At 42.1% G+C, this 21,591-nt stretch overlaps 2 protein-coding genes across 2 annotated transcripts in view; both read left to right on the forward strand.

Moving 5' to 3' along the window:
* The window catches only part of ADAMTS5 (ADAM metallopeptidase with thrombospondin type 1 motif 5), a 35,648-nt gene extending 24,234 nt beyond the window's left edge, over nucleotides 1–11,414 (forward strand). The window contains exons 4-8 of the mRNA XM_031064803.1: nucleotides 1,082–1,365; nucleotides 2,489–2,672; nucleotides 3,096–3,271; nucleotides 3,903–4,078; nucleotides 7,351–11,414. Coding sequence (XP_030920663.1) covers nucleotides 1,082–1,365; nucleotides 2,489–2,672; nucleotides 3,096–3,271; nucleotides 3,903–4,078; nucleotides 7,351–7,918 — 1,388 coding nt within the window. The 3' untranslated portion in view covers nucleotides 7,919–11,414. The remainder of the gene's footprint in view (nucleotides 1–1,081; nucleotides 1,366–2,488; nucleotides 2,673–3,095; nucleotides 3,272–3,902; nucleotides 4,079–7,350) is intronic.
* Nucleotides 10,428–21,591, forward strand: part of ADAMTS1 (ADAM metallopeptidase with thrombospondin type 1 motif 1) — a 30,711-nt gene continuing 19,547 nt past the window's right edge. The window contains exon 1 of the mRNA XM_031064802.1: nucleotides 10,428–10,440. Coding sequence (XP_030920662.1) covers nucleotides 10,428–10,440 — 13 coding nt within the window. The remainder of the gene's footprint in view (nucleotides 10,441–21,591) is intronic.

Here is a 21,591-nt window from a genome sequence, read left to right on the forward strand (position 1 = left end):
TAGAAGAGCAGAACAGTTGCAGTAAGTGTGTGTTTTGGAAGGAAAACTCAAGCTATTGAGAAATGGGGTATTTGGTTTGCTTAAACTCCCTGCCATAACTTGAAATTCTATTCCATTTTGTGTAAATAGTGAGGGTTTTATAGATAGGCTTTTTTCAGCCATGATGCAAGTGAAGAACTCTGGTGTGGGTTCCAAAGTGAGGTAAATTGTGGTGAGTTATTTTGGCCGAGGATGAGTGAAGCTTGCCCAGACCACATATGCCTTTCATGAAGTGTAAAAGAGGTTACACTGAATAAATAGTTCTGCATGTCAACAAGTGAGGTTTTCAATAGTAAAAGAAACCCCAGCTATCAGAAGATACCTAGAACAAAAATTTGAATTCTCATTTTTAGAGTGTGCCAGACAAATCTTGACCACTGCAGACTTTAAAACACAAATACAAATCTCTACATTCATGCAATTTTATCTTCCTGTTATTTATGGGTTTTTGTATAAATTGCATGACCCTTTTCAAACTAGTTCCATAATCAGCCAAGTATCACTCCTTAGAAGAAAAGTGCAGTCCAGCTTTAGTGGCAACATTAGTTTTGATACCCAGCTTATATTTTTCCTTTAGCCTGGTAGAAATTTTGATTTTTCAATCTGTTTTGTTTGGGTTTTTGGGCCTCATTGGCTACAAGTCTGTGCTTTTTGATTTTTCTGGCATCCCTTTCTGACATCCTGATTTAAAACTCAAATTACAACTGTGCTTACTTTGAGTCTTGCTTACATGAGTCCAGCTCGCTCCTTAAATCGCAAACCAATAAATAGCACGGAATGTGTTCCTGGTCTTGTGTAAAGCATTGACAGGCCAAAAGGACCTGGGTAAAACTCATTTACACCTCAAGCTGGGAACAGGCAGCTCAGCAACAGGGTCAGAACACAGTGGCAGCAGTTTGACCTTGTGAAAACATGCTACCACCTCCGAATTTTCACATCATCATCCCTTGAAGGAGGCTCACTGTTGCAAAACAATAATGCAGCACTGCAGGGAAAAGAACAGTCAAAAGTGAGTAAAGAACACCTTGTCTTGCTCCTGTAGGGAACTGCCTGCTGGACCAGCCCAGGAAGCACATTGTGGGCCCCGAGGAGCTGCCGGGGCAGACGTACGACGCCATCCGGCAGTGCAAGCTGGCGTTCGGCGCCGAGTACACCGTGTGCCCCGGCATGGACGTGTGCTCGCGCCTCTGGTGCGCCGTGGTGCGCCAGGGACAGATGGTCTGCCTCACCAAGAAGCTGCCCGCCGTCGAGGGAACCCCCTGTGGCAAAGGAAGGATCTGCCTCCAAGGGAAATGCGTGGACAAAACCAAGAAGAAGTACTACTCTGTAAGTTACCCCAAGGGGAATTGGAAAAGGTGATCCCTCAGAGCGGCTGGTCAGACTGAAACCTGCCTTGTTTTTTTAGCATGTAATTGGGGTATTGTTGGTGAAGGATGTAGGAAAATAGCAGCTGAGGTTCAGGAAGTGTATTTTCTTCCTTAAGGAAAGCCGTTGTTCCTGGAAAACTGGACGTAGTGATTTTCCCATTCAGTAAGTCATGGCTTTCTGACCTGGCACAGAAAGCAAGATAAATCTCATCTCCACATTTAACTTACAGCCCTTATCTGGAAAGGCCTCAGGTCCCTAATTCTAATGAAGAAAAGGGCAGATGAAATTAATCCAGAATATAAATTCTGGATCAGAAAAGTTTGTGTTTCCAGTGACAGAGAACCCCTCTCTACTTCATACATCTGAAGAATCCCCAGGCTCATGAAAGCTGTCAGCTGCACAGTTCAGATACTTAAAAATTCTCTGGATAGACAGTAGCCCCTTCTGTTACACCCACAGAAGAGATGACGACTTGTAGAGCTTTGTGAAAATATTTGCAAACTATGGGAGCCATTCAAATCAAGATAGAGCATTTTTAACACTTTTAAAATGGATTTCTGTACCCTTTTTTATGGATTTCTATGCTTTTACATGATATTGCAATACTATAGCCAATGGAGCAGAGTTGACAGCTCCATCTCTTGCCAGTAATTCCAAGCAATACCTACACATTGCAATAGCTGGATTTAATTAATCTCAGATAAGCAGTATGGGTTTATTCTGGAAGATGAACCCCTTGGAGCCAGTTTAAGGGGCCTTTTTGGTAGGCATAGCATAAAATAAGAGAGCAGCCCATGAAACTGTGGGTGTGTTCTGTGAAGAGGCTGAAGGCAGCTGTGTGGAGCAAGGCCCAGCATTGACTTTGCACCCGCAGTGCAAATGAGATGTCATCAGTGTGCAAATAAAAGATAGAAATGAACTTTGCTAGGAGAAAGAAGATTCCTAAGACCTGTTTTCCCTGAATGGCCAACTGAAGGAATTGCCTTCAGTTGAGGAAAACATTAGCAGTGACTTTGAGGTAACAGCTTCATTCATGTTTAGATGATGAATTCAGCTCCTGCTGTTCCATGCTGTTTTTCAGGCTTCAAGCCATGGCAACTGGGGATCCTGGGGCCCCTGGGGACAGTGCTCCCGTACCTGTGGGGGGGGAGTGCAGTTTGCCTATCGCCACTGCAACAACCCAGCCCCCAGGAACAACGGGAGATACTGCACAGGCAAGCGGGCCATCTACCGCTCCTGCAACGTCACCCCCTGCCCTGCCAACGGTGAGTGCCCCCTGCTCCAGCCTTCCCTCCCTCCACAGACACTAAACACTGATTATCTGCCCTGAAACCACACAGCAAGGGCTCACTGTAGCCTCCCCAGATTGTGTTTATCAAGGCAAGACGTTCAGCATTACTACAGTATTCTAATTCTTCATCCACGCCTCGCCCTGGATGCCATAGAGAGAGCTAAAAATGTCAGTTCTCTAAAATGAATCATTCAAACTTTAGGTCTTTACTGCTTGTTATGCCATTGGGAGATTTCCAAGCTTAAACAGTAGAGGGATTGGAAGGCCAGTTCTAAGTAAAGAAGTGGTGTGACGTAACTTAAAAATGATGTATGAAAGAAATTGGAATAATAGATGGACATAATGATATTTGCAGCATGGTCTGAAATAGCCACTAATGATGTGAATAATTCCACAGCTAAATCCTTCCGACAAGAGCAGTGTGAAGCAAGGAATGGTTATCAGTCTGATGCAAAGGGGGTCAAAACTTTTGTGGAATGGGTCCCCAAGTATGCTGGAGTACTGCCTGGAGACGTCTGCAAGCTCACCTGCCGAGCCAAAGGAACCGGTTATTATGTGGTATTTTCTCAGAAGGTAATGGCAGCTCCAGTCAGGGGTTCATGCTCCAGCGTAGAAGTGTCCCATATTTTAGAAATCTTTTCCTACAACCAGGGAAAAGAAGGTTAATCATGTGATGCAAATATTTAACTGTGTGATCAGGTCTAATGGTTTGATCCAGTGGTTGTACCTTAAGGCCAGAAAATTAGATAAGTTTTTCCGTATCTCAGTATGTGAATGCATGAAAATTATGGGCCCCTCTACACTAGTTTATTTTCAGTAGCGGATAAAGGGCTTTCTGCCTGGAGTTTTCTGTCATTATGGGGTTTTCTGGAGGTAAAAGAGAAAAGAGTAGGTCTAACCCTGAACTATGTTTAAGGAGTCGTGAGTAACTCCTAAAGACCCAATTAGCATATGATAATTAGTGGCACAGATGTGACTTGTGGTCAGTTTGTTCTAAACTGAAAGTTAGCTGTCCTTGCTTTTGTCCTTTTGCTACATTTCATCTGCTTTTTTACCATCAATATTAGAGAAGGTCAGTGTGATCTGTCAGGGGAGGCAACCTGCTCTGAGTTGGTGACTTCAATAAGGAACTGGGTTTTGTCAGGAGGATCCAAACCTACAAATCTCTGTGGCAGTCTGAACCAAGTTTTATTTGCTTGCACAGGTCACTGATGGCACCGAGTGTCGACCCTACAGCAACTCGGTCTGCGTGCGAGGGAAGTGCATCCGAACGGGCTGCGATGGCATCATCGGATCCAAGCTCCAGTATGACAAGTGTGGGGTGTGTGGAGGAGACAATTCCAGCTGCACAAAAGTCATGGGAACCTTCACCAAAAAGAGGTACTGATCTCAACAGCAAGTGCATCTTGTTGTGCAAGTGGTTACTCTGCCACGTGCTGCTTGCTTTCTGTCTCTAAGTGCAATTTGCTTTCACATGGGGAAAAACCACACTGCCTGTAGCTTATTGCAGTTTCCAGATGTGCATAGCTGGCTCCTGGCATTATCCTGAAATTGGCAAAGCATCAACTGGCAAAACACTGCATGCACTTCATGTGCCAGTGAAGCAGGAATAGCATGTCATGCCACTTGCAAATCTTGCAGTGTCAGATGGATTGTGGTTCCTAGAGGACAGGCGAAAAGGAACAGAGAGGTGAATCAAAAAGTTGTTGGGATCAGAATTATCTGCATGTCTCTGAAATTTTGCATTTCCCACTTGTTTCTGTGCTTTTTAATTTCATCTGTTTTGAGTGGCACTGAGGACATCCCACCTGATTTTGTGACAAACATTCTTTGTATTAGAAGTGCAGCGAAGCAGACAGCTGTAAACGCCTTCCTTAACAGCTGAGAGAGATTATACCCAAAAATTCCCTTTTCTCACTACTGAGTATGTGTGGAGTTCAGGTAAATAGATATGAGAAGTATCATAGGCTTACTCATGACTATATCCCTTCGTATCCCTTCATGTCCATTGGCATAATATTAATCTCCAGATGGATTTTTTAAAGTCAAAATATTTATGGCATTTATCCACGAGCCATTTTTCTCTCAGAGTTCACATTCTAACTGTAATTTAATATAAGTAAAATAAAAGGAATTCCTGCCATGGTTTTCCCTCACCATGCTGGGGCCAGTACTGATAGACCAATCTCAAGTAAGTCCTTTCTGTCAACTAATTTTTTTCCTTCTTCAATTCTTAAAATTCATAGAAAAATTTGGATTTTAAATCATCATTTATACGTATTCCAAGATCTCAAAGGACTGATCTACACATAAAAACTTTTAGTTGACAATTTCTATTCAGAATTGGTGACTGTGTTAAGCATCTTTTATACATGAACTTGATTTTTTAACTTCCAAATTCTTACATAGCATGTTGAAAGCTACCAGAAGTAGAAATCTGACTCCTGAAATGATCTTTTCTTTCTATACATTTCAACAGACTGATTAATAGCAGTCAAAAATGGCTTGGAGAGTGAACTTATTCTAAAAATAAACAGAACTAATCTTCTTCTTGGTAAACCAATGATTGCTCACCTAACGATGCCAAAACATCTCTGCTAAAAAGAATGGCTTTCCAACCAAATTAGTATTTATATAAACCAAATCTTTTCCAATTTTTAAATACTGGGATGTCTGGGAATGTCTAAGTGAAGTTGACAGTGGGAGATGTATTTCATGTGATTTGGCAATAATCAAGCTCTAGAAAAAGTGTTAGAGGGGCTCCATGAATTTCAGAGAGGCCAGATTTGTACCACAGATACACTTGGAAATTGAGAGATGTATTATAATTATCCCAGTGAAGTTACCATCTTACTCCTCAAATCATGCCTTTAATTGTCATGAGATTGGCCAGAGGGTAAATTTGTGTTCTAATATGATTTTGATTGGATTTGGGACTGCTGATTTATTTTTACTGGAAAAGTTGTTTGGGGCAATTCTTCTCTGCGAGTAATTGACGTTAAAATAAACGCCTGATTAAAATAGTGAAATCTTAATTGTCTGTAAACTGTTTTTACTGTTTTGTTTGAAAGGGCAGTGCTGGTAGGAAAATCATCTTTCCTCCACTGAAAAATGACAGCTCCCTTGTTGCTGTCCACTATAAACTTCAACAATCTGTACATGAAATGTACAGGGAAATTTAAATGTACAAGGCAAAACTAATATTTCCCATTGCAGACAATTGCCATGACAACATTTGTTTGTGATTTTTTTATTTTAAAGCAGGCAAACCAGAATCTTCTGGGAAACCTGCTTCCTAGGATTTTTGTTTAAAAAGCTGTAAAGCCAAATTATCAGAATTTGGGAAAGAGGGGAAATAATCTGCACATGCTTCTCTGTGCACATGGAGCATTAGAGCTCTCCGTGCAGACAGCTTGAATTCTCCAGGACTGATTGTAGGTTTTGAATAAATGATTTTGTAACTTTAATTACATGTTTGAACTGAGTTATTCTGGCAACTCTCATGTAAAAATATTTGTGCAATGCTGTAGAGCAGAGTCCCCAGCCTGGGATTTACACCATATTGCTCCAGCTTTATGGAGGTGCTAAATCAATGGAGTCTTAAGTCATTGTCCCATAATTGCTGGAAATAGCAGGGGATCAGCACAAATGTTTCATTTGTAGTATCTGCAGTCTCTACTTGTGCAGCCAAAAATTCTCAAAATTAGCAGTCTGTTCTTTAAACAATCCCAAAGGAGATGCCATCACTTTTATGTACTGTTCATGTATTTTCTCATTAAACCTTTCAGATATGAGGTACTTTCAGGATGGCTTTGTCACGGGTTAAGGAATGAAAACACATCTCCAGTGTCCAGCTGGTAGCTTACAGCTATGTAAAGCCTTTAAATTGTTTTCTATGTATCAGTAAAGTTAAAATAACATGCTTGAGATAGCGATAAATTCCAGCACACTTGCAAGTTCTAAATGCTTGTCACTTTTGGTAAAAGAGTTTAATCTCTTTTTCTAAATCCCAGTTGAGATAGTTCATAACTAATAGAGAATTCCATGGTGGCACAAATGAAGCCTTTGGGTGCCCCTCTTATTAGACACTTGACGATTAGTCTTTGGCTTTATAAATTTCAAAGTAAACAAATTTTTCCTCAGTGATCAAGACTATTTTTAAACGTTCCCAAGGTACCTCTACCCAGCTGTTCCCCTGTTCGTGCTTTCCTTAATCATCATTATAGCAAAGACAGCAAGAAACAGCTGTAACCAATGCATATCTCATTATCTTTTCCTTGGCAGGCAGCGCGTGCATCGTATTTCATATCTCCCACCCTTTGCTGAAATCTATAAGCTATCTGTTATTTTTCATTCCTCTGGTATCTGACCCACGTCAAACTGTCCCTAAAGCTAAAGATTAAGAAATCTGCAAGAAGTGCAGTAGAAACTTCTTGGGGAACAGGAAGAACAACACAGCAGGCCAAGAGTGGAACCTGGTTAAATTAATCTTAGGGAAAATCCAGGTGGCCTGAACTGAAATGAAGCAAGATGTTGTTGTCCGTAGGTTGGACTGAAAGATCTGTTCCAGCCTGCTTGGTGCTGTGATTCTGTCATGCCAGTGACTTTGTGAGGCGTTGCAGTGAGACTCTTCCTTCTTTCCCTTCCTCCAGCAAGGGCTACACGGACGTGGTGAAGATCCCGGAAGGGGCCACCCACATCAAGGTGCGGCAGTTCAAGAACAAGGACCAGAGCAGGTTCACGGCCTACCTGGCCCTGAAGAAGAAGAACGGGGAGTACCTGGTCAACGGCAAGTACATGATCTCCACCTCGGAAACCATCATCGACATCAACGGCACCGTCATGAACTACAGCGGCTGGAGCCACAAGGACGACTTCCTGCACGCCATGGGCCACTCGGCCACCAAGGAGATCCTGATCGTGCAGATCCTGGCCACCGACCCCACGCAGCCCGTGGACGTGCGCTACAGCTTCTTCGTGCCAAAGAAACAGGGCCAGCTGCCAAACTCTGTCCCCAGCAGCGGCGGTGGCAAAGTGACGGCGCCGGCCGCGCAGCCCCGCTGGGTGACGGGGCCGTGGCTCTCCTGCTCTCGAACGTGCGACACGGGCTGGCACACCAGGACTGTGCAGTGCAAGGATGGGCACGGGAAACTGGCCAAGGGATGTCTACTCTCCCAGAGACCCTCAGCCTTCAAACAGTGCTTGCTGAAAAAGTGCTAACCTGTGGTGGTGCTGAGCCGCTCTCCAAGAGGTTTGAGTAAGCCGCTGTCGGCATACTGGTGTCAGGTCTGCCCACACAGACAGAAGCAAAGGCTTCAAAGTACTTGTGTTCAGTCTAATTATGGGCAGAATCTGCCTGTTTGGACCAAATGAAGATGTGCACTGCTTTAAATAATGGTAGGGTGGTCTTAATACGTCAAAGAAAGTAAGGTTAAAGTTGTTATAAGCCCTCTGTGTCTGCAAAAACGTAAAATAAAATAATGCAAAAGAAGAAAAACTAGTGAATGGAGGATCCTGGGATATTTGAAGGTTACAGAATCATCTCCCCTTTTTTCACCTACCTCTACTACAGTATGTCCTTAGGAAATGTCACATGTCCCCATGATCCCACAGTAGCTTATTTTATACTGTTTTGTAAATATCTTTCAGTTGGTATATCACTTTATATCACTTCCTTCTATTAAAGAAATCAAAAGACAAACTACATAAGCAAAATGATTGACCAAAGTATATCTGCAGCCCTTGTGGACTTGGTCCATCCTTCAGAAAGGGCCACAGATGTTTTACTGGAAAATGAAGAGCTTGCTGCTGGTTTTAAAAAGTGATACCTTTTGGTTTTGACAAAAGGAAATACGTTTTCACGGTAGGAATTTCCTGACACTATATCATTAATATCTGACAAATCCTGTGTTTCCACCCCAAAATTCTCAGGAGGAGCCTTGCAGCAGCTTGCAGAGCAGGGAACCCCCCATTGCTCCAGCAGCAGGAGCATCAGCAGCTCCTCCTCGTGTGTGTGCCAGGCATGCACCAAAGGAGGAGCTGGCTGCAGGAGGAGTTTGTGTACACTGTGCTTGTAAAACTCCCTGGTTCCAGCTGTGTCACAGCCTGGCTCCTTATTGTCACTGAGCAAGAGCTGCTTGAGCTGCTCCTCTCCGTGAAACAAAGGCATACTGTGCTTTGTAGAGAACTAGTTAGAGAACCAAAACTTACAGGTGAGGTAATCAAGTGTTTTCTAACTCAGATATTCTGAGGCTGTGTTCAGCTGCTTTCTCTGGTATTTTCTCTATGGCTTCTGCCTTGAATTTAACAATGTGTAATGTACCAACATCTTTTCAAGAGGCTCTCAAGGTCAAAAAAACACAGCAAGCAGTTAATATTTTATCACTGTTTTGTCCATCGTGTGTCTAACTCTGGTATTCATCTTACCAGCAAAAGTTTGTAACTATTTGTCTTTTTTTTTTTTAATTGTTCTGTGTGTGTTTTGGGATTTTTTTTAAAGCTATAGAAGGCATTCATGTTTTGTATATCTACCACATTTGGGAGGAAGAGGGGTCACTAGGAAGTCAAACCACATCAGGATGTGGAGGACTTGTCCAATATCAATAAGACTGTTTCCACAGCACAGGCAGTAGCTGGTAACAGTTTTCCTTGGCAGCAATTCCTGAATCCTGTTATTGTCTTGTGGAAGTTCTGTGACTGAGGCTGGGCATTTCACCTTGTGCAGGTGGAGGCCTGAGAGCAACCCTGGTAAAATTGCTCTCTTTAATATCAGCAGGCTTTGAATTAGACCCTCAGATAACAGGTACCAAAAGAAATGGTAAAAAAACCACTGATGAAAGTAGAACCCCACCTTTTATGCCTTTGTTAAACTGCACAGGAGAGCAGGAGACTGCAGGAGGATTTTCAGACAAGCCTTACTTGTAAGTCAGTGGTACTTGAGCACTGAAACACTTCAGGCTCTTCTGAAAATCCCAGGCATGAAATCAGCAGGGAAAACTCGCTGGAGTGTGGAGCAAGAAGGGCAGGTCTGCCTCCAGGCTGACACAAACATGTTTTTGCAACTGTGGCATGTTTGTGTGAACTCTAAAAAATCATGTGATGATTTCAAAACAGCATAGAGTTGCTACATCTACAACTGTGAAATCTGGAGAAGGATCTGGTTTTTTACCCTGTTTTAAATAAACAGTACCAAGGGCAGGGCCTCCTCCTCTGTTAAATGGATTGCCAACAAATGTTATTAATCAGCTTTCAAAAATGGTGTGGCCTTCTGTTCAGGAGTAGATCCTGTGCAAAACTGTGCATCTTGATGAATACTCCCCATTTATTCTTGATCCCAATCTAAGAACTGAGATCAAGGCTCAGATGATTTGCAGAATGTTAAAAAGTAAACATTTATGCCTCCTCTGCCTGTTAAAATAAGATCACTTTGAAATGCCTTGTTTTTCCTTCCAAGCAATCTAATTTTGATGCTTATGTATGTATTACACATGTTGTAGAACCTCTCCAAAAAGTCCATAACAAATAGAAACCATCATGAGAGGAAAAAGATCAGGAGATTGAATGTGTCTCAGCACAGACAACATTTGTCTCAGCATACAGCTGCTGCATTAAGTGGTGTTTGTGTTCTGTCATAATAGAGACAGAATGTGCAAGTATTTGTGTTTGCATCATGGTAATAATTTTTTATATATTCAGCAGGCTGAGTAAAGCTTTTGGATGCTCTCTAGGCATGCCATATGCGGGTATAAATTCAGAGCTTCCTTAGATCAGGAATATCTTTTAAAAATAAAAGAGTTTACTTAGAAATAAATATGAGAACAAACCACTTCAGTGATTTTCACCAGTGTAGCAATGAAGCAAATTAACACAAGCAAAGATGTGGGGGGCAAGGGGACAGACCAAGGCAGGACATGAAAAATGTAAGATAAAGGATAAGCCTTGCTTTTTCAGGTGCTCCTAAATCAGAGTTGAGTTCCAAACCTTGCCTGTGGCAAGGCTGTCTCATGTACCTGATGGATGAAGAATTGGTGCAAGGTCTGTTCTCAGCTGAATCCCATGTCACTCACACTGTGACATCATTGTTTACATTTCTGCCCAGTGTTGCACAGCTGGATTCATGAAATGCACCGAGGGGATGGAAACCTGGAATTCTGCTCATGGCACAGCCAGGAACAATCTCAGTTTTAAATTCACTCTGACTTTGGGACACACTTCCAGTGCCCATGGGTGAATTTGGACCCCAGAGCATCAGTGGGGTCTTCAGCATCTGCTTTTCAAGTAGGATATTCTCATTAGGAAAAAGCCTGGCATCTTTGGTTTGACTGTGTACAAGAAATTAAGTTTAGCTGCCCTCCTGTGGAAACAGTTTTATCACAAGGGGAAGAGGGAATAATCTTGTGGATTAATAGCAACTGTTTAAAAAAAAAAGCAACACAGCACTGAAAAAAAATAAAATAATTTATTGTTTTTACAACTGGTATGTGAACAGATGTAATGAATTTATTTATTCTTATTTAACAAAGTACCAATTGTGCAAATTCTATATTTAAAATGTTTTGCTATCATCTCTGTCTCTCTTTCTGATTCTCTTTTAATTTATGCTTCGGGTTTGTGTTGAAACTACACCTTGTGAGTTTACATAATATATGGCACTGGTCATTTTTTGTATGATTTTATTTAGAAGACTTTCTGCATGGAACAGGAGTATATATGTATACACACATGTGTAGATGTATATTCTTCTTCTGCTGCCACCTTTTCCTTCGAGAAGTTGTAGCTTTTTAATTGGATGACACCTTGTGCTCCAAGGTCCTTGGTACACTTTAAAAAGCTCTCAACAAGCAAGTCCCAAAGGTCTGCAGACCAAAAAAGCCCTGTAGTGGCTCCTGAAGAATTCACAAAACAGATTGGTGTCTCAAAGGCACACGCAGTTCATGCTGGAGGCCTCAGTGATTGACCCCCAAAGCTGATCCTACCCCTTGCTTTAATTGTAGCAGAATTCCAGTAACTGGGAATTTTCTCCATGGGAGTGAAGTTCCTCTGAGTTGCCAGCACTTTTCACTCATGCAGCTTCTTAGGTTTAAGTGACAACACTAAAGAGAAAACTCCTGGGTGTCTCTATAAAATAGCTTGATAAACATATGGTTTATGAGGACTGAACCATTAAAAAAGCTGGTTTTTCTATGTTATCACTGTTTATATACATATATAAATATGTATATATGGCTATAAAAAGTCAAAAGCCCAAATTGGAAGGCTTTGCAATGTTTTACTTAATTGTATTTCAGATCTTTGCACCACAACGGGCAGTTAGATTAAAAAAAAAAAACCAAACAGCAAAACATGTTTCCATGAGAATAATACCTGTTTTTCTTCCAGTTCAGCTTGTGCAGACCTCAAGGGAACTAGAATTGGGTGCAGTGTGAGGGGGAAAATGTGATGTGGACAAACCTCCAGCTTTTCTGCAGTCAGTTCATTGACCAACACAAATGGCTCTGCAAGGGCAGTACCACAGCCTGCACATAAACACTTCCACACTGCTGGAAGTCACCTTGCTCCAGTGTTCACCTGAATTAAATTCCAGCTCAGCCTCTCTTCTGCCACCCAGGCACTGCCCAAGGCCCATCAGCCACAAGGCTTTAGAGGAATTAGGGATGGCCAGTGATGCTTCCTCTCAAGGCCTAATCCAAAACGCAAGGCTGGGCTTTGATGATTTTAAGGATAGGCTTTTAACAGGGTTTATCATTAATTGTGGACTTAGAGCAGTAAGTTCAGGTGAGTGTTTCTCCTCGTGCCATGCTGTTGTCACTGAGGAAGTGGAGCCTATAGCAGGAGGCAAAACTGGATTCTCTGGGCATAGGCTGGAATTTTCAGGGGAAAATAAAAGTTACGTGATTTGGAGACTTTTTCCTTTTTTTCATGAAGTCATTTGATTTTTAAAGAGCTGCCAGAGTGCTTCACTGCATTCATACTTGCCACGTTCAACATTTTCAAGGGCTTTTTTCCTATGGGTGCCCTTATATTAACTTGTAGAGTAAAGCTAGTTCAATTCTTGTTTCAAACAACATTGCAAATGCAGATACTTCTGGTTTATTACACACACCAGCATTGTGTGTAATTATCCCTCATTATCTCAGTGTAAGAGAGATTATTGGGTCCTCAGCTGGCACCCCAAAAGGGGCTTTGGCATTTAGAAGGTTTAACCACAAGCACAAGTTTTCAGTGATAAAGTTTGAAAAGCCCTAAACACAGGTGAGTGGTGTAAGAGCTCCTCCCCACACCACACCAGACATCCCGACACCATCCCACTGCTCTGTACTCTGTGAGTCACAGGACAAAACTCACAGCATCTTTTGCCTTGGCAGTTGTGTGTGGAGGCTCAGAGTCAGTGTGAGGACAGTAAAATCCTCTCCACAAACACCTGCCTGGCGTAGACCATGTTCAGACACCCGTGGCTAAGTGCAGGTGCATATTTTGTGTGTGTTCTTGTCTATGTGAGTACTTATGTCTCCATAACTCCCACTCCCAGGGCGAAAAAAGTTACACTGGGTTTAGTAATACCTACATAAATTTAGAGTTACTTCATGGCATCATTTGGCTTTGCTGGAGGTGCTTCAGACTCACACCACTGTGACAGCATAGTTTTTTCTTTATTTATAGTAGCTGGTTTACACAATTTATCATGTGAACTGTGAAATCTGCAAATAGGTTATCTTATGAAATATAGTGACAGACATACAGGCATTGTTAAAATCCCATCAGATACAGGAAATATGCTGAATTAAGTAAGTTGGAGACAGGGTATAATTCTGTAGAGCAATAAATTTAACTTCTATTGCCAGGTCATCTGCTTAGCATCAGATAAGAGAAATGAGCAAGGTATTGCAGGCAAGACCAAGGGGAAAGCACAAAGTTTGGATTTGCTTAGGTTACTTCATGTGCCTCTTTATGCACTGTCGGTGTCAGCATATTGTGGGAAGTCACTTTGTCACCTGGCTGAAATACCAGTACCCTTTCAGAAACCAACATGTGTCACAACACTTATTTTTCATCCTAGTCTATGTTTAATCAGAGGGAGTTAATATTTTTAGAGCACCACTGTGTCAGCCAGTTTACAACATAAAAATATGTTACACAAAATATAAATTCCTTTGAACTGAACTGTGCAAGGTCTACACTGTACAATGACACACAGAAGGCCAATATTTTGTTTTGTAAACTATTACATATGTATAATTTACCAGTTGTTATCTTAAAACACTTGACTCTGTGATTTCAGTAAAAGTAATAAATACAAACTGTATCATAGGTCCAAAAGATTTGTTTATATGGTATATTTGGGGCCCTCTGTTTGCTCTTTGTGCCCCACTGCAGGCAGGTGAGCATAAAGATCTTGAACATAAATCTAAGACATAAATATTCTTTCTATATGTGAACACTGCATTTTAGTTGTGGTGGGGTGGAGTTCTAAAGTGTTTTGGGGAGTTGGGAAACAGCAGGAAAGTACAGAAGGTGGAGTTTCTCATAATTATCCATCTAAAGCAATCTCAGAGCAATAAAGACCTGCCAGAAGGGATGGTGTTGGTGCACTCTTCATGCTGAGATGGTGGCACAGAAAGGTGAGAGGGTTTTTTGGGGAGACAGAGCTGCACATACTCCAGTTGAAGTGTGGCTCTTCAGAGGCACTGTTACAAAGATTTACTTTTCTAATAGAACCTTATAATTCATTTTCCATGCTGGTTTCTCGCTTATCCTTTCCACATTCCACAACACTACACTGGGAGCTTTTCTTGTTCCCAAAATTGGTGCTTTCCAAAAAGATACTCTTCCCAAAAGTAAAACCAAACTCATCTTGTCTAAATCTTACCCCATGTGTGTGTTTAAATCTATTGATTGCTGGCATTATGAATTATGGATTTTACCTTTATTAGCTTGGAGATTTTGCTTTCTTGTGTTTTACAAATTGTGAATGAAATTTGTTTTATTTACAGAAACAGTTTATATATGCCTAGGAGCATCTTTCCTTCCTAGGCTGTTAAATAATGGCAGTGCAGCTTCACAGAGCTGTCAGTACCTACAGAGGAGCCCGAGCTCTTTACAAAAAAGTCTTTACACCACAGGGATACATCAGTGCCTCCTCCACAGCTTTGCATAACAAGCTGCAATGTCACTGTGATCATGGCAGGTCCTGTCTCTCCAAAATTCCATTTTCATTTCCCACTTCCGAGTTTGCAGTAGCTTAGAGAAAGCCGTTACTGGCAAGGGAAATCCATTGGTGTACAAATCAAATGGAGCAGACACAGCATTACAGACTTCCCCAAATGTCCAGCGCTGCCATAATCCAATTACTTTGCAGGGACTGTTCTGTATCAGGAAAATGAACTCATTCTGTCTTAATGCATTTTCCATCTCATCATATCGTGACATTTCACCTCTTCAGAAACTATCTGTAATTACATGTGAGGAGGGATATCTTTATTCCCAAGATGCTTAACTTGTAGACCCAAATCTCAATTTTAGGTGGGGATGCAAGATGGATTTGATCCAATTTCAGTATTCAAACCAATCCTTTTTTTTTCAAGAATAAAAAATCACTTTTGGAAACCTCCAAGTACATCCAGTAATCAAACTAAAAAATGTACAAGTCTTTCCACATTGCTTATGCTGTTACCTCATTCTCCAGTACTCTGTGAAGTTTAAAGCAATAAATCCATCATACTTAGACCACTCACCATTTTTAGCTGACCCAAGGACAGGGTTGAAGAGTTAGAGCATGGGAAAAATAATTTAACAAAAGCCAAGGAAAAAAGACTCTTTTCCACGCTTGGAGGGCCAGGGCGGCAATCTCTTTGCTTTCCCTTGATTATTCTGGGGAAAAAACCCACATCTAAGTGAAAAGTCATGGATGTTTTCTTAAGCAGCTGCTCAAGAAGGCTTTGTTGTAGCAATCTAAGGCCGAGCTTATTAAAACACCCATTTTGGCCATTGCCACCATAGTGACTGCTCCAAGTGTTGCTAAAGAAATACAGTGAGACAAGGAAGTTGGATGAAATTCTGGAACACGTAGGTGTGGGAGAAAGTGGGGTGAAGAGCCCTTACTCCTTTTGAGCTTTAAGTGCTGGGTAACAGGTGCTGTGCCCTCTCCCAGTGGGATGCCTCCCATGCCTGTGGAACATTTTGCTTATGATCAAAGGCCAAATGCCCTGGTGAGGTTTGCAGATGTGAATTCTGCCCTAGTAACCATGTAAGGGCCATACACATGTGTTAGTGCACATAAACTACATTTGGGGGGAGAAAAAACATGCAAATTGCACCTGACTGGCAATGCAGCAGGGAGGCCCATTGGAAAGCAACCCTGTAAAACCATGGAGGGACCAGAGAGGAACATCACTGTGCCTTAAGTTTGAGCTTTCATATTTTCCAGACTCTGTACTGCATTGGTTTATAATTCTGAACTTCATACAAAGTGCTAGTAAGCTCTCCTCCCAGTTCAGTCAGACAAAACAATCCATTTCCAGCCCCAGAACTAAGGACACCACTGCAGCTTCAGGTCTAAAAAGTGCAAACAGAGAATTGAGGAGAGCAATCTGGGAGGATGGGACTGCATAACCTGGAGCTGTAATTGGACAGTTAACCCCTATATGGAAATGGACCAAAACTTATAAAAAGTGTAAACACTGGTGACACATTGTCCATCTTAGGTCCATCTTGGGTAGAGCCATGACCAGGCTCTTGTACTGCCCAAAGTGCATCCTGTGAAGGCCTTTTTAATAAATCCCTACTTTATTTCTTTAACACTGTCCAGCCTGCGTTCCAGGTAACCTCTCAAGGCATCACCATGATGGTCCTGCCGTGCCCCAGAGCATCGGGGAGCTCACATCTTGAAATAGTTGAGAGCTGGCAGCAGGCCACCCATGCAAGGGCCGAGATGGCAGCTACCCAACAAACAGGCCTAGCTACCTACTAAAGGTGGTCTGTAACTAAAGGGGAGCAGAAATTACACTGGAAACTTTCCGAGAGCACTTTAAAGTGGTCGATCTGAGGCCGGCCCTGCCCACTGGAACTGGGCCTTTGCCGAAGGCCTCGCTGCGCTAGGCCGGGTTTAGTCCAGAACAAACAGCGCTGGGCGCATTCTGTGTGGGCTGGGAGGAATGTTTTCTCACTGATATTTATGTGGCATGCTAAGATCTGACAGCCATCCAGAGGGGGGTTTGGGGCCAATATTTCATTTTAAATACAGGCTGCACACGGAGGAAGGAAAGCAACGTGCAATGGCATTGCTTGTGAGGGATGATGGGAGCGGCAGAGCCGAGACAGGCTCCGTATGGCTAAGCAGAGATAGAGGTTGTTTCGACAGGAATTTGAGCTATGAAAGGATTTAAGGGGAAATTACCAACCAGTCTGGCATTCAGATGCCAAAATACACAGGCAGACTTGGCTGCACAGGCACGCTGTAATGCTCCTCAGCTTGGTTTCAAAGGGAGAAGGGAAGCGGCAGGACCTGGCTGTGGAAACCTCAGCCTCTCCATGCACGCAGGGAATAAAAAATCTCCATCACAACACCACCCCTTTGTTGGGATCAAATCAAACTCTGAAGAATTGTACATGAAGAACTTTTCCTTCAGAGAACAGAAGAAAGAAGAAAAGGATGCTTTGCTTCCCACTCCATCAGAGTATTTTGTATTTTGGGATGAGTTTGTTGTGCATTTTTGGCTATTTTTTCCCCCAAAATAGGCCAGGCTGGGATGAAGCCAGAACCTAAGGCAAGTTGTGATGTTGCTGTGGAAGGGCTTTGCCTCCAGAAGGTCTCTGCCTGCCTCAGCCTGCTCAAGGCTTTCCCACTATGGCCCCAGACTCAAGCTCCTCTCCCCAGAGCCCACATCTTCTAGCCCTGGAGCCATTTCCTTTGGCTGCATTCATAATGTGTATTTAAATCATCACCTGGTTTGCTTTCAGAGCTGGTCAGGTTTCTAGAAATATGGAAAAGAGGATGTCTAATACCAAGTAGATTAGGGGGGAAAAAACCACATCAGAAAAAAAAAAAAGAAATTAGGAGGTGTAGTTACTTCTCATTTACAACTGCAAAAGAGAAAAAGAAGGGGAAAGCTCTAAGAAGGAACAGTATCTATGAACTGTATCTCTTCTCTCTTGAATCTGGATGTAAGCCATAACAAGGCAGTGTCCAAAACCTTTGGAAAACTCAGAGAGTTAATTTAGATCTCACAGAACTCAATATCTTGGGCTAAGCTTTAAAATATAAAGCAGAACAGCTAAAATAAGAGAATAGAGCAGCAACAGAAGAAAAAACACTTTAATTTTCAATTAGATACAGCAAGGACGGAAAATTAACTAAGAAGGGAGCCCAGATGGCTTAAGATCATTTCATACAGGGTTAAATGTAACAGATAAACATAAGGAAAACAAATTTTGATTCCAAAAGGATAAATATGGATTTCCATTAGAAGCAGTAGCTGAAGAATTCATAGCCCATTTTTTATGAGAACATGGATATTGTTACTAAAAACCTGCAGCCCAGACGGGTCTAACATTTTAAGCCTTTTTAAAGCCCAGTTCATTTATTTAATTACATATTCCAGGAGGCTCCTACTCCTGCATGGAAGCAATGGTAGCTGCTGTATACATTACAATCCTGAAGGGGTGGGAGTGAGTCAGTCACTGCTGATGTACCTCTCAATGTAACAGTGGCTTTCAGAGCAAAGGTTTAGCAGGGAAAAATAGAATTTCTTTGTACACCTGCTCAGGCCAGGATGATGCACCTCAGAGACAGGATTCAAGCATCAGCTTGATTAATAAGACTAACCCCAAGAGTTAAAAGAAAAGGCCTGGGACTGGGGTGAGGCTCCCTGCTGGAGGTGCATCATGACCAAGGGTTGCAAAAGGCCCCTTGAGGGACAATTTCTGTCCTGAACCCAGAAATTTGTGAGGATGAAGGGATAAATCCTGCCTGGGAGCCAGTCCTTGAGCAGGGCTGTGAGGCCAATTCACCTGACTTGGTCCTGTGAGTAAACCATTTGGGACACAGCTCAAAGCACTGCAGGGAAGTAGCTGGAGGACCACAAAAACTACATTGGTGTCTATATGGCAACAGACAGAGGTTATTTTAGCAGTGTGAAATGTTTTCAGATTCCAGCAGCATGCAAATAGTGCCAGAGTAATTTGCCAGTGACAATAATGTGTGGTGTAATGCTGAGGATGAAAAGCCTTCAGCTGGGTTTGACCCAGTATAAACCATCCTTGGGTTCTACTCCAGTTGTTCGTAGTGTTTATCAACTATATCTGGGCTTTTTATCTGGGTAGTATCCATCACTTGAATAGAGATAAATATTAAATTATGTCTACAATTACATTTACAGTTAAAAATGTAAATTTTATTTCTATGTCATTCCAGTGAATTTGTAAATCCCATCCTTAAAGCTTTTGAAAAACATACTCTTTTTTCACTCTGCTATTTAACACCAGAGTGTGGCTCCAGCCAAAACATGAAATCCCACGCAAGGCAGATTATGTTCAGCTTTCTGGCTGTCTGTGTATTTTCCTCTCCTATGTACCTTACAAGCCAAAGCCTGAATTTAGCCCTAAAAGCATATCCTGAGCATACTCTCAGGAGACCACATTCAGGATCCTGCCACCCATCATACTGAACTGATGGATTCTACCAGGATTGGTAGTAAAACCATCATTTCAAGAAAGGCTCTTTGCTTAAAGACTTTTTTCTTTTTTTTTTTTTTTTTTTTTTGTTTTAATGGTATAGTAGTTATGGCAACTGCTTCCTGTCACCTCTGCTGCCAAAAGCCACAATCCATCCATGAAAAAGAGCTCCTCCATCCAAACACATTTTTCAGTGGACAGCAGCATTCCCTGGCTGGAGCACACTCTTCCCTTCCCTTCTGCCAAACAAAATGTGTAACGAATGTGAGCTAAGAGTGAGGAATTAAGTGAACTCCTTACAAATGACTTTGTATTTTTACACATACATGCAAGAGGCAAGAAATAAGAACACCTCTTAGGGAGGGTTTAGGGGGAGAAAAGAGTAGCGAACCCCCAGGGCTGTTCAATGAAAGAAAATGTTTTCCTTTCTTAGAACACATTTGGAATTCAAACTCTTAAAAGTCTTGGCATAATACTAATTAAAAAATTGGTGGGTTATTTCCCCTTTTCCCCTAGTTTTATTCTACCTCCGAGGTCAGTGGCAGGATTTCTCAAGTCTGGGGTATTTCCTGCACAAGGATCAAAGTTTGCTGTATGAATTTGAAAATAAAATGTTCCTATTCTTTGCTAGTCCCATAACTCTGTTTCTGTGGGCAGTTCTTCCTCGTCTTGACACAAAGTAAGTCTTAAACTTCTTGTTTGACAACATGGTTTTAGAAAATCTTTACAATTGCTTCTATAGGCTGTATTAATAACTATTATTTTTCCCCTCTAGGTGTAATTCCAATGCAGAGCTATGTGGATTTTGCTTTTCTGTCCCTTGCTTTGTGGGCTGAGACCTTTCACCACTCAGAACATAATTAGTACATTTTCCAGCAGATAGCTGGATGTTTTCATGCCCTCTTATTATGGGAAAACATTGTAACAGAGCACTGGAGCAAACAGTTCAATGCGCTGTTCTTTCAAGCCCCTGTGCAGCAAATGAATTTAAATTTACAAGAATGTTAAAAATGGAGGGAATTGAGAATGAGCAGCTGCTTATAAAGCAAGAACTCTCTAATATGGACTGAACTTTGAAGTTTTCTCAAAATGCACCACAACCATCATGATTCAAGTCCCTTGGAGATTTTTGGCTGCCTGTGAGAAGATAAGGCATGGGTTCCAGGTCTAATTAGGCATTGCACGTATTGGGGTCATTAATGATTTTCACCACAGTAGCTTCAGCCAATGAGATGTTTTGCAAACAAATGGCAGAAGCACAGTGTGGGCACCCAAACACACATACAGTACACAAGCTGGAAACAATGGGAAATAGAAGGGAAGGTAACAGCAGAGACACAGGTCCAATCCAAAATTTGAGGTCAGTATTATCAGCTTTACTTCCAGTTTCAGCTACACATTGCAGCAATAGGAGAACCAGAAGAAATGAGAAGGCAAAGCTCATACATACGATGCCATGAAATAATTGATGTTTGCATTTCCAAGGATTGACTTATTAATTCATTACTTGGATTTTTTCCCAGGTGAGTTATGCTGGGTTGATCCAGGCCTAGCCTAGCTAAAAGATAGTGCTGCCATTCAAAGCCTAATCCTAATGAATTATCCCCAAGTTCCCCTTAACTGTGAAGCTGAGCTGCAAGATTTCAGAATTTGTCTAGGCTTGCACAGGTCAAATGAAGTGGTGACAAATAGGCACCAGAAGATATCTTCCCCCTGTTTCCCTGCTGAAGCAACTGGAAGACATAAAAGTCATAATTATCCTGGTTTAAGTCACACAGTGAGCAGAACCACAGCCAGGAATGTACCGTGGGCTTCTAGGCTCCAAAACAGTGATATAAAACAACTGCTCCTCTGTTACCAGGATTTTTTACAGCTGCTTTCAGCATCAGGTTTACATTCGCAGTTATTTTTTCATTCCAGCCACCTCTTGCAGCTGCATTCACAGAAGCAGCTCCACACTGCAGACAGGAGCACTGGCCCTGCCTACAGAACCTTTAATTAGTCAAACCAGGTACCTTTGCTAATTGACAGAGAATCCCAGAATCACTGAGGTGGAAAAGACCTCCAGGGCCATTGAGTCCAAGTTGTGTCTGATGCCCACCTTGTCACCAGATTGGAGCACTGAGTGCCTTCCTTGGACACCTCCAGGGATGGGGACTCCAAACCTCTCTGGGCAGCCCCTTCCAAGGCCTGAGCACCCTTTCCATGAGGAAATTCCTGCTGAT

Source organism: Geospiza fortis, unplaced genomic scaffold (assembly GCF_000277835.1).
Source record: "Geospiza fortis unplaced genomic scaffold, GeoFor_1.0 scaffold596, whole genome shotgun sequence".
Lineage (NCBI taxonomy): Eukaryota > Metazoa > Chordata > Aves > Passeriformes > Thraupidae > Geospiza > Geospiza fortis.